Below are 11,537 nucleotides of genomic sequence, written 5' to 3'. Positions count from 1 at the left end.
TTGCGTGTCTGTGTATGTTACTGTGTCTGTGTATGTTAGTATATGTGTAAGTGTGAGTGTGTGTGAGAGTGGGTGAATGCATATGTGTTAGTCTGAGTGTCTGGTTGTGTTACTGTCAGTGTCTGATTGTGTGGGTTTCTAGGTGTGTGTTTACATTTCCACAATTGGCTTATCTGCAGGAAACAAATTTTTCATCATAGTTGGTAGCTTGGTTAAAGTGTTTAGGATCGGCTTACACACGGTGGGTTTATCCATGAGTATATACGGTAATCTATGATATCAAAATCTGTACAGACACTATCATTAAAAAGCCCAACATTCACACAACATTGTCTCAATATTATTTTGAAACAAGAAATAATATTGTATTTAATCAGATCTCCATGCTAATGTCATTTATTTGGCATTTAAAGGTTAATATCATCAAGATTTTAAAGGGTATACTTGTCCAGGCTGTGTCTAGTACCTTGATCTGAAAATACGGTAGGATGAGCGTGTGAATATATAGCCTCTGATTTCTGGTGGGAATGATCGAGATACTGTCAAGACTTGTTTTATTCTTAGGAGCTTCTGAGTTTGGGCAGATAGTTAAATCTCTATGTGATCCAGGAACCAGAATAAAAATGTTAGCATTAAATACTATCTGCCCCTAAAATGTTATACTTTAATACTTTGACTGCCAGTGGCCCAGACACATTTTTTCCAGGACAAGTTAAGAATTTCATAGATGCCTAATTTAAGGAAAGCCGTGCATCTACGCATGCACATGATATAATCGAAAACCCACAAAAAAAAAGAAAGAAAATAGATATGATGCTAGCACACAGGTATCTTCATTTGTTACCATGGCAATCGCAAAGCTGTTGTTTCTATATATTAATGGATAACCACAGGCAAGGATTGGAGGTTTTTTTTTTAACATTTAAGATAAGCCGCCTATGGGTCACTGATTAATGAACACAATTTCCCCTTCCTCAACTGAAGCCTTTGCATTTAAATGAAAAGAGGGACAGGCAAAGTGTCTGTATGAGGACACCGGTGTCCATGGCAAAGGTTGTGAAGGTCCATAGAACATCATTCAGTTGTCCACCACAGTCCCAGTAAATGTCCACCATGAGCAATGGTGCTGCCTACACCTGAATGAAAATAATTGAAGTATTGCATTAAACACTAAAAGGTAATTTAAGCGAGTGCTTTTAGTGATCGCTAAATTGATGGTATTCTGGACCCAGAATCGCATATATATTGTTAGTACTCTAGGCATACAATAAACTGTGAATAAAGATATTAATTATAGGCCCCTTGCTGTGTGCTACAAGACATGGAAAGGAGACATAGTTTTTCATGCTGTTGTGAGATATCGTTGGTCACGTCCCATGTGTTAAAGACGTGAGGGCGTTAAAGGTCAGTGTGCTCATCCTATTAGTACATAGAGGTGCTAACAGAACATGAACACAGTTAGAACAAAGGATTTAACAGCACAAAGATTTAATCTCGTCAGTGGTGCCAGAGCATTATTGATTTAATAATTTTTTATTTGAAGCTAACAAGACATATTAACTTAATGTGATATTGATTTTTTATTATATGGTAGTTAAAAAGCTGCCAGCTGATGTATCCCATCAGCTGGCAGCTTTTTAACTACCATATATTAAATGGCAGGTGAGCCTGTATGAGTCACATCCTCCTTTTGTTACAAGTCCATTCACTTTTATTGCATACAGCATTGATATGACCGTTTTGGCGTGATTGGCAGATCAATATACCGTATGTAGCATAAATAAAATGCAATCACTCAGAGACACAGAATGTTAACTATTACAAGGGTTGGCCGTAGGCTGTCTGGCACTCTAGGAGAGGTGTATTTTTGGTGCCCCCTACTGCATGCACATGTTTGCCGAGGTAGGAGACCACCCTAATGCACCCTACGCAACTGCGGTTGTGGTAGGGCCATCCTAAGCTAGACCATTAGCCAATAGAAACGCCAGTCGGTGCATGTTTTCTATATATATAACAACAGGTTATAGTCTAAAACGAGAAGGTCGGAGGTTTACATGTAATGTAAGAAGAGGATAGTAGCCTTGAATCAGAAGTAGAGAGTAAAACAGTGATGGAATTTAAGCACGAATTGGATAGGCATAAAACTATCCTGAATCTGAGACAAGATCAATGTATAGCTCTACCTCACCTTCGGAGTCTAAATAAATTGTCTGAGATTTGAGACTTTACATCAGGAAGAATGGGCAGACTAAATGGCCAGAATAGTTATTATCTGCTGTCAGATTCTACGGTTCTATATCTTTATGGCCTTTATGTCCATAGGTAACCATTTTAAACATACCTGTGGCTGTGTTAATGATCGCATGAACGCATTGTACCTGCTAACAGCCTACGTGTTAATATGTCTTTTCATTCACTTATTTTGGATATCACTTTCTGCCAAATTCTTACTCTGGAGTAAACCCAGTGAGTAAAAAATGTGTTGCCATTTAAATGTCACATACTGGACCATTGCTTTATACTGTATGTAGTACTAGAATTTGAGAGACTTCATAGGGGTTTAGAAAAGTTCATCTGTAGTTAACAATTTATTTGGATTCCAAAGGATGAAGTAGAGCCATATATTTTTGTGCTTAGGTTACTAGAAGTTCTATCTAAGATTTTATATGACAAGTGGCTGCCAGGTTATACTAGATATATGTTATTGTGTTTTGCACTACAGTAAGATGGCATTTGCTTTATCCATAATATTTATTGAGTTATTGCACCTTCATAATCCTTCAGAATACATATTGAAAGTTGACAGTCTTAAGAGCATGATGATAATATCCATTATGGATGTTAAGTGAGATGTTAAGATTTTTTTATCTGACGTGTAACATTGCAGTTGGAATGTATTATCTGGAATTAAGTTTCATGGATTTCTCGATCCTGCTCTATTTTGCCACCAATGTAAAATCCTTAGAATGTCACTATAATATTAAAAGAATTGCATGTGAACTAGAAATCTAATGGCTACTAATAATAATAATTTATTATTTTTTTAATATTACTATGCTGGATGACCTCAGAGTATGTAGGTTAGCAACAAAAGACATCTACCTACTATGAAGAAGGTTGAATCTTAAGTATGAATGGAACTTTATGCCTAACTAGTAACACATTTAATCACGACAGGAAATTATGTGACGTAATTTGAGTTTGGGACTCAAAATATTACAATGGTTGATCTCACTTGTATATATCATATTTTTAATGTCTATTGTCTACAATTCTGGACTCCATGGGATGCTACAAGAATAAGATTTTAGCTAAAATTACTATGACAGGTTTTTGCATTTGGTTCATTGCATGCAACCCAGTATGGATATAGTGAAACATAAGCTCCGCAATTCTCTTATTATGGACAAAATTCTCTTATTATGTACATGAAAACGTTTGCGAATTGTTGGTGTCGTTCAGGACTCTAAGGACTTATCTACCATACATTTTTAAGATCATTTCCCTCCCTACTATTCTGTTCTTTTTTCTTAACTGTACTCTAGGCTTCTTCTCCTAGAAAACGGAAAAAATGATATGATGTATAATAAATGTATAATGTCGTAATAATTTATATGTACCTTCATTGCTCTGTAATTTGTCTTTATAGTTTATATATTTATATTAAAAAAAGCATTGCCAAAGTCAACAAGTAAACAATTAGTTTAGCTGCTGCGAGAAAGTGTATAAAGGAAGGTTGCAGATAGAACTTCTGGCAGTAGAATGCTGTCGTCACCAACTTGTTTGTCTCTCTTACCGCAAAGTGTTCTATTTTAGTATTTTGCTTTCCAGATTTATATTTATAAACCTTTAGTAATAGAAATGTGTGGGAGTTTGGAAATGTACCTGTGCCTGTCACATAAATTATACATTCGTCTTAAGTCTTTGCCGTCAGAAAGCTAATACCTAACCATTTATGAAAGTATATGTGACATTCATGTTTTCTATCTAACACTTCACTGACAAACGCAAAGGTATTCCTTGTAAATGAAGGCAATCATCCAAACATTATCTTGATTACATTGAGTTTTTCATCTCAGAGAGATACTAATATGTATAAAATTACTCCTTTTGTGGTTGTGATGGCTTGGCACCTTATGGTGCAAAACAACTGGTCACATTGTGGTTAGTGGTTTTTAATGGGGTTTGCCTTGGAGAATGGTGACACCTTGACTTCTGGTGACACAGAATTATTTTGTAGTAGTGGCCACACTCACCTGGGTCTTCTGGTAGAAAACTGATAATTTATTTTGTTCTTGAGTGAGGGAGATGCCGTATTCTTTAAAGGCGTAGTCATGGTTATCCATCACGACTACTTGGAGTCTCCATAGGCATGTTCTGCTGTGCGTAGATACTGGGAACAAGCACTCGCATGCTCTCAGTGCATTTACTCCATGAGTGTAAAGTGTCTGCAAAGGGGGGGATTAGTAGTAGGGTATTCCTGTCTGTAGGTCACAGGACCTTTGTTTTTGGATAAAGCAGAAGAGTATAAAAATTACAAAATACTTTTTTTAAACAAAAAGTTAAATTTGAATTGACTTCTTAAATGCCAATAAAAATGCATTTCATCACAGGACTGTCAGTAGATCACTGAGCCTTGAAAAAAATAGAATACCTGTAAAAATGTAAAGTAATCTAAACACAGATATATTTGGAAAATATGTATCTGTCTTCATGTATTTTTTAAATAAGCAGTTACTAAAGAACTTTGCCATTATACTCTGCATGATAATGAATTCATTCATTCAAGTAATTTTATATCTGAAATATTAATTTTACCTTCTTACATGATTTGTGGACTAAATTAATATAAATCAATAGTGATTAGTATTAACAAAGTAACTTAAACACAATCAATCGCCATGACAACATCTAATACCTTATAGAAAATAAATATAAATATATTATGTTATTTAATATATACATTTAGACTATTTTATTGAATAAGTGAGCAGCTCAAAGTTTTTCAAATATTGTAATTGACACAAAGTGGAGGTTTTTGGGTGCAAGCGCCTTAATTCTTACTACTTATATTCATGTTGTTTGCTTGTCCCACATATCAAATATCTGGAAATGTATAGATGCTGAGTCTTTTAAACCATGAAATGCAAATAACTGAACTCTACAAATATACAGAATGCTTTATTTTTTACAATACCACACCATACACAACAAAGAGTAACAAAATAGTTTAGTGATTTAAAAAATGGAAACAAAAATGGGGGAAAATTCCAGTTAGCAAAACCTCAAGGGAAAATACATGAAATAGTAAACTATGGAACGCTGTGTGCTGTATTCCAAACACTTCTCGAAGCAAATGTCATAGAGTGACCGTGATTTAGTAGTCAAGTTTGGAAACATTCCAGTTATACACAAAAACATAAAGAACAGCTCTAGCAGAAAGTAAAGTCGGAACATTCAAAGCATAGTAAACTCTGAATAGTCTGCTGATGTATCCCTAATACACGTAACATCTTAACACAAGATTGAAATTTTATTTTGTACACAAGATCTGACTTTTTCTGGTAATTTGTGTCAAAGCATCGGGTCATCCATGTGTATTTCACACAAAAGTACAACAACTCATATATATATATATATATATATATATATATATACATACATATATATATATATATATATATATATATGCCCTCTGGTAGGACAGAGGAAAGGAGTTTACACATGTTAAGAGCTGGTCTGTAGTTATTTTGCAGCACATATGATGCTGGTGCCATACATACATGTTCTAGTTCAACTGCCTCCTATATCCGAATGGTAACTGTGGGGTATATAAACCCTTCCACCTACCAAGTGGGTTAATGCCTCCAAGGACGGGGACTTCTGCTTGCATTGCACAGGCAGGAGGTGCACAGGTGGCACACTTGGGTTAGTATGAGTTTTGAATCTGGAAGAGGCCAGTGTGAGAAGTCTCCAGATTGGCAGTAGACGCTACCTGATGGATTCACTGTGAAGAGAGTTGTACAGCCTCCTATGTGTGAAGAGAATATTTTTTCTTTTATTTGCCATGAGTCTCTGAAGTTACGAGATTGTGTCCTGTCCTGCTGTGAGGTACACACTACCATAGTTACATTGAAATTAATAATAGTAATTGACCTGAATAGATCGTTTTAAGAAGGACTTCCATTCGGATAATAGAAATTACATTATGTTCTGTTTTATTGTGTCCCAAGCATGTGCCATGTCACCGTCTATTCTGCAATGGTAGGCTCTGTAACCCCTTTTTATGCCAGAAGGAGTTGCATGTCAGTGTGTTGCACCCACATTTGGCATATACCCCTTTCAGTCACATAGGGACAACTAATTTATATCAAAAGTTGAGAGCAGCATGTTCCCCGCCCTTTGGTATACAAAGGATTATGGGAATATATTATGTATTCTGCACAAACAAGTTATTCACAAGCCACATTATTAAACCGAGCAAAAAGCACAGCCTCATTAATATAAGAAATTTGACGATGATAATATTTATTCTGACTAAAGATGTTAAGAGTCCAGAAAAGATTGGTTTGTAGATATGCCACAAGGGTAATCAGTCTACAGACCTAAAGATTCCTTCTAATTAGATGTCACTTAAGAAATATTGCAATTAAACTTGGTTATAGTGTTACCTATAGTGTTCTAACTAAACTAAAAGTCTTATAATAATGAGACAGGCTGTAGTTATTGTGTTAGTGATGATGCTGCCAAAGTCAGCAGTAGTCTAAGGCTCAAGGAACAAATCAATAAACATGCATACCCCCCACCCCACCAAGTAATCCATTACAAATGACTCTAAGGCAGAAAGATGTTACAGTTCCATAAAGGTTACTAGATTACATAAAAGAAATCCAGCCCGTGAGACCTTTCCATACAAAGATTAGTTGTGACCCAATGACTTCTTTTTGTTAAAATTGTGACTTCACAAATAGTAAGGACCTTCAACAATGTGTCACAATATCTCTGGTTTCATAAATTAAACTATGAAAAATGTTAAAAAAAAACAGTAGTACGATCAAAACGGGCATGTAAAAATAAAATGCATTTGTATGCCCCAAAACTGGGACTTAAATATCATTCCCACTAGTGGAAGAGGAACTTCTGTTCCGTCCACCTTAGTCAAAGCCAGAACACACAAAAAAAGGAAATAAATGTAATTTAGGGAGGTTAAAACAGACAGGTTACATATTTTCCATAGATCTTTTAACAGTGTGATCTCTCACTTTGTCTGCTTTTTCTTGGTTTAAAAACTCTAGGACCTTCATAAGCATGTCCTCATCTGGGTACTGTTTGCTCTGTGTATCATCGTTGTCTCTCGCGGCAGGGAGTCTTCGGTTATCTTTGGACAGAGTCTCTAGATCTTGGAGTCCTCTGAGGTTCAAATATCCCCTCAATGCCTTCTCATACTGTTTTTCCAGCTCCTGGATATCACTTTGTGGGTAGAGGGCAGCTAGCTTTTTATTTTGATTGTTTCTGTGCAGTTCTGGATATTTGGCAAGCATCTTTACCATGTATTCCGCCAAGTCTTCCTCCTTGTCAGACCTCGGCTCATATTCCATTTGTCTTTTGTCAAAATCATTTTGCCAAGTGCCTTTGCGTCCCTTCATTTTACTCAACATTGGATAAGGCCTTGGCAAACCATTCTTTTGATTGAACTGATTTACAAAAGCAGATTTCTGATTTGGCAGCTTATCGCCTCCTAAGAGGTTTACCATATCCTCCACAGTCAAGTCTTCAGGAATATTAGATAATAGAGAACTTGATGGCTGTTTTATGAATCCTTGCTTGTTCTTGATGACATCTACCTTTCCCACAGTGGTTTCAGTAACTTCATCCAGATCATCGGGCACTTCCACTTCCTTTTCAGATTCCAGCCTTGAACCTAGTTTCTTGCCATCTTCATCTTGCAGCATGTCAATGAGATCTTCTGGTGGGATTTGTAAATTTCTAGATATATCTATTAACTGGTAAATAGCATCTGCGTCTAGGTCTTTTCCTGAGTACTTTGCTGATCGTTTCTCTGCATTTTCCTTGCTTTTTTCGATTCTGTTCATCCACATCCTCATGTAATAATTCATTAAATTTGCCAGGTTCTCGGATTCCAGGTTTTTATTTTCTTTTGCGGTGTCTTCATCCTGTAAACCAAGCAATCTAGATCGCTTCATTTCCTCTTCCATGTCATCTGTTTTCTCCAGCTCTTCCTTACTCTCTTTCAGTTCCTCTTGAGTCTGGCTTTCAACCTTCTCCTCTATAGGACTCCATTCTTCTCCCCCTGCCACATCTTCATAAGCAATATTGTTGGCTTTATACATATCATCCTCATCATCTTTGTAGAGTTTTTGGTCTTCTTCTAAACGGTCTCTTTTATTATTGGCTTGGCCTTTTAACTTCCCCAGTTCCTGGAAGACAGACTGCAGGGTTGCTAGACTCTGAGGGGTATACTGACCTTCCACAATTTCATTGGTGCGTTTTAAAGGGCTATCTCTGGAGTAGTCCTCAAAGTACCTTCCAGGAAACTTGACATTTTTAGGTCTTTTCTCAGGCCATTCATAGTCTTCAAACAACTCGGCTGGAATGTTTTTGTCCATCATGCTGCTGTACTGCTTGTTCTTCTCTGGTTGATTTACTTTAGCGTCTTTTTCAGCCTGCACAAGGGCTTCCAACATAGCTCGCATCCACTCAGACTCATCATCCATGGAAGGATTTTTGCCACTCTCTGGAGAAAGTGGCTGCAAACTGGTGTCTTTCTGCTCTGAGATGAATGGTGCCCCTGGGTACAATGTATAGTCTGGGATGCTTTCTGTTCTGCTTGCTTGCTTCCTGAGGTTTTCAATGTATTCCAATGCCTTCAGCATATCAGGGCTGGGCAGCCTTTGAATACTTTTCATTCTATATTCTTGGTCCTGTTGCGGCACTTGGTAATATTGGAATGATGCAGCATCAGTGAAGGGCATTAGAAGAATTAAAAGTGACAGGGACAGAAAACTCAAAAGACAGCAATTCCTTAAATGAGCCATGTTTCTCAATGTTTCCTATAAGAGAAATGCAAATGGATATGTGACAATGAGTTAAAATACTTGCGTACATTAGGGATATGAAGCTATCAACATATATTGATACTCTTTAATGCCATAATAAATATGCCAGTAGCATGAACATTGGGTTGTTGGGTTACTGTTACTGGATAATGTGTAGCTTCCAAATATCTGACACACAACAGTCAATACAAATCTCTTACACTGATTGATTACCACAATAACAGTATCTCCTTATAGCAATGCAGTTAATGTATTTGTATTTATAGATCCTTGAATTCTCTAAAACGCTTTCTGTATATCTTGTACATGGGCTCTGTGGGTAGAATTTCTGGGATCTAGGAGTCTACAAATGCATTGCAGAGACACGGAATTGGCTCTCCTTCATCACAGCTCTTTAGTGTTCTTTTATTATCTTACATTTGCCAGAACCACCCACAGTTCTAAGGATCACTTCTAAAAGAAACGCATTATCAGGCAGTAAAAAGACACGGGGGTAGATGTTCCTAATGTTTGTTGCAGAGAACTGCGCGCAAGATAAAAGAAAATTACTGGCCACTCCTTATACTTGTAGATGAGCCTCCATCTCAATGGTGACATCCCCTTCAGATTTATTGAAGGGCTGCCATAAATCACAAGCATATGCACTAAGCTATGTAGGTTCACAATTATTTCTGGTAATGGTAATTACATATTATAAATTATGGACACACCATCAAGAGTTAGTCTATTTAGTTTTATACCACATTAAATTATATATCTCTTTTAAACAAAAACAAATAAAGTTTCTTTTTTTTTTGTTTAAGAACGCTGGAATATGGACTATAATGAAGAAATGTATTGATTCTGAAACGGTTAATATCAAACACCATGTTCCTTAAGGAGAGCAGCATAATAGATTATGTTGAAAAAATTTAACTTTTATTAAACTGCCTATCAAATGATAGCATTTGCCTGTGTGATTTTGTATAACTGACAAACAGCTAAACTCACGTTTATACTTAAAGATGTATATATAATTTCAGAAACAAATTAAAACCTGTTGCATTGTCAAACATTAGCCACCCAGCTGTTGCCATGATCCACTATAATCAATCTAGATATATTGTACAGTCGCCACGTAATGTAAAGAGTGAAATTTACAAAAAGTAAAATATATATTGTGTTCTTGTCTATTTTAACCAAATTTTGTGTTGCCAGTGATAGCGCTGATTGATAATCTAACACAGCCCTAGGTATAACATGGTAGCAGTTCCCATACTGAGACAGTTTAGCCCAGGGCTGGGAAATATCAACAGCCTAGCAACAGGCAATGGCAAATCTTTATCTACCCCCAGGCAGTGCAAGAGTTACAGTGATTTTCGCCTTGGTCTGAATGATACATGAGCGCAGATGCCTTCTTACATTGATATTATGGAGCACTGTCTTTCAAAGACTGCAAATCACACAACATCACGGAATGTATTACACATAAACACAGATCACAACTATAATTGTCTACTTATGTATGTGCATGAATGCTATATTATATATATATATATGTGTGTGTGTGTGTGCTTACACAATCATGCAAGTAAAATAAAATAATACAATAAAAGTCCATTTAAATAGGGGGGACCTTTTAGATCTCCTAATGTTATCATTTAGCCATTTGTATTTCTTTAAAAGAGTGAGTAACAAAGTATTGGTGTGTTGAGGATTTGCTCATGTAGCCCTTGCAGTTCTGTTTGCATTTGATGTCATGGTTATATGTTGCATTATGAGGCATGCACATCCCCACAGAGGAGCAGTCCTACCTGTGTGCTTCAGACAGAGGGAAGGTGGCTGATCATAGCTCCCTCTCACGATGAAGATATTGTTTCAGCACCAGAACAGCTCCCTTTTTCTTAATAGGGCGCATCATGTGACCGCCATGACGTCACGCTGTGTGCAAAAGAGCACTGGGGAGGGAGCTCCAAGAAGTCGTTAACCCCCTGCACGCCTGCCTGGGTGCTGTGACGTCACTTAGGAGCACAGGACCCTGCAAGTGAAATTTAAAATGGACTAATCAAAGAAAGGAGGCATTAAGACTTCCCATTCATGAATAAACTCTCACATGCTTCCATCTAGAGTACTGCTGGGCAGACTGCTTGGCTGCTCTTAAACTACAACTACCATCATCTGCAGCCAGCCCCGAGCAAACAGCATGCAAGGGTGAACATGCACGTTATATTTTAATAAATGTATCATGAATCCCCTGGCTTGAAGTGAGATGAGTGTACATTACATCCTGATGTAGAAAATTCTGCAAACAAGGAGTTAAATCCCAGCTCTGCTTTCTGCTGGAACATGAGTAATGGTATTTAGTTAACAATACCCTACAGGGCTTCTGGAAAACGTGTAGAGTTCGCCAGTGTTCCCAGTGTTCACCGTACTGGTTTTCTGTGCAGGATCCAGTTTGTATCTGTGTCTGCAGTCAATACC

At 37.0% G+C, this 11,537-nt stretch overlaps 1 protein-coding gene across 1 annotated transcript; it reads right to left on the bottom strand.

Moving 5' to 3' along the window:
• Positions 1-7,220: 7,220 nt before the first annotated feature.
• On the bottom strand, positions 7,221-9,056 carry LOC149288292 (secretogranin-2-like). The gene is made up of 2 exons (XM_089492020.1): positions 7,447-9,056; positions 7,221-7,410 (listed from the first exon to the last, which is right to left on the bottom strand). Exons 1-2 carry the CDS (start codon positions 9,054-9,056, stop codon positions 7,221-7,223), a joined length of 1,800 nt encoding a protein of 599 aa, XP_089348146.1.
• Between the last annotated feature and the right edge of the window lie 2,481 nt (positions 9,057-11,537).

The sequence above is a fragment of the Sceloporus occidentalis genome, unplaced genomic scaffold (genome assembly GCF_023333645.1).
Source record: "Sceloporus occidentalis isolate IW3139 unplaced genomic scaffold, rSceOcc1.0.p SCAF_53, whole genome shotgun sequence".
Lineage (NCBI taxonomy): Eukaryota > Metazoa > Chordata > Lepidosauria > Squamata > Phrynosomatidae > Sceloporus > Sceloporus occidentalis.
This window is presented reverse-complemented; position numbering and strand designations above follow the sequence as displayed.

What these genes read in the sequence shown, in the direction of transcription:
- LOC149288292 (XM_089492020.1), bottom strand. Translation starts at nt 9,056, where the DNA reads ATGGCTCATTTAAGGAATTGCTGTCTTTTGAGTTTTCTGTCCCTGTCA. An exon ending in ATCCAGGAGCTGGAAAAACA is followed by an intron (nt 7,411 to 7,446) that starts GTATGAGAAGGC and finishes TTTGAACCTCAG; the next exon opens with AGGACTCCAAGATCTAGAGA.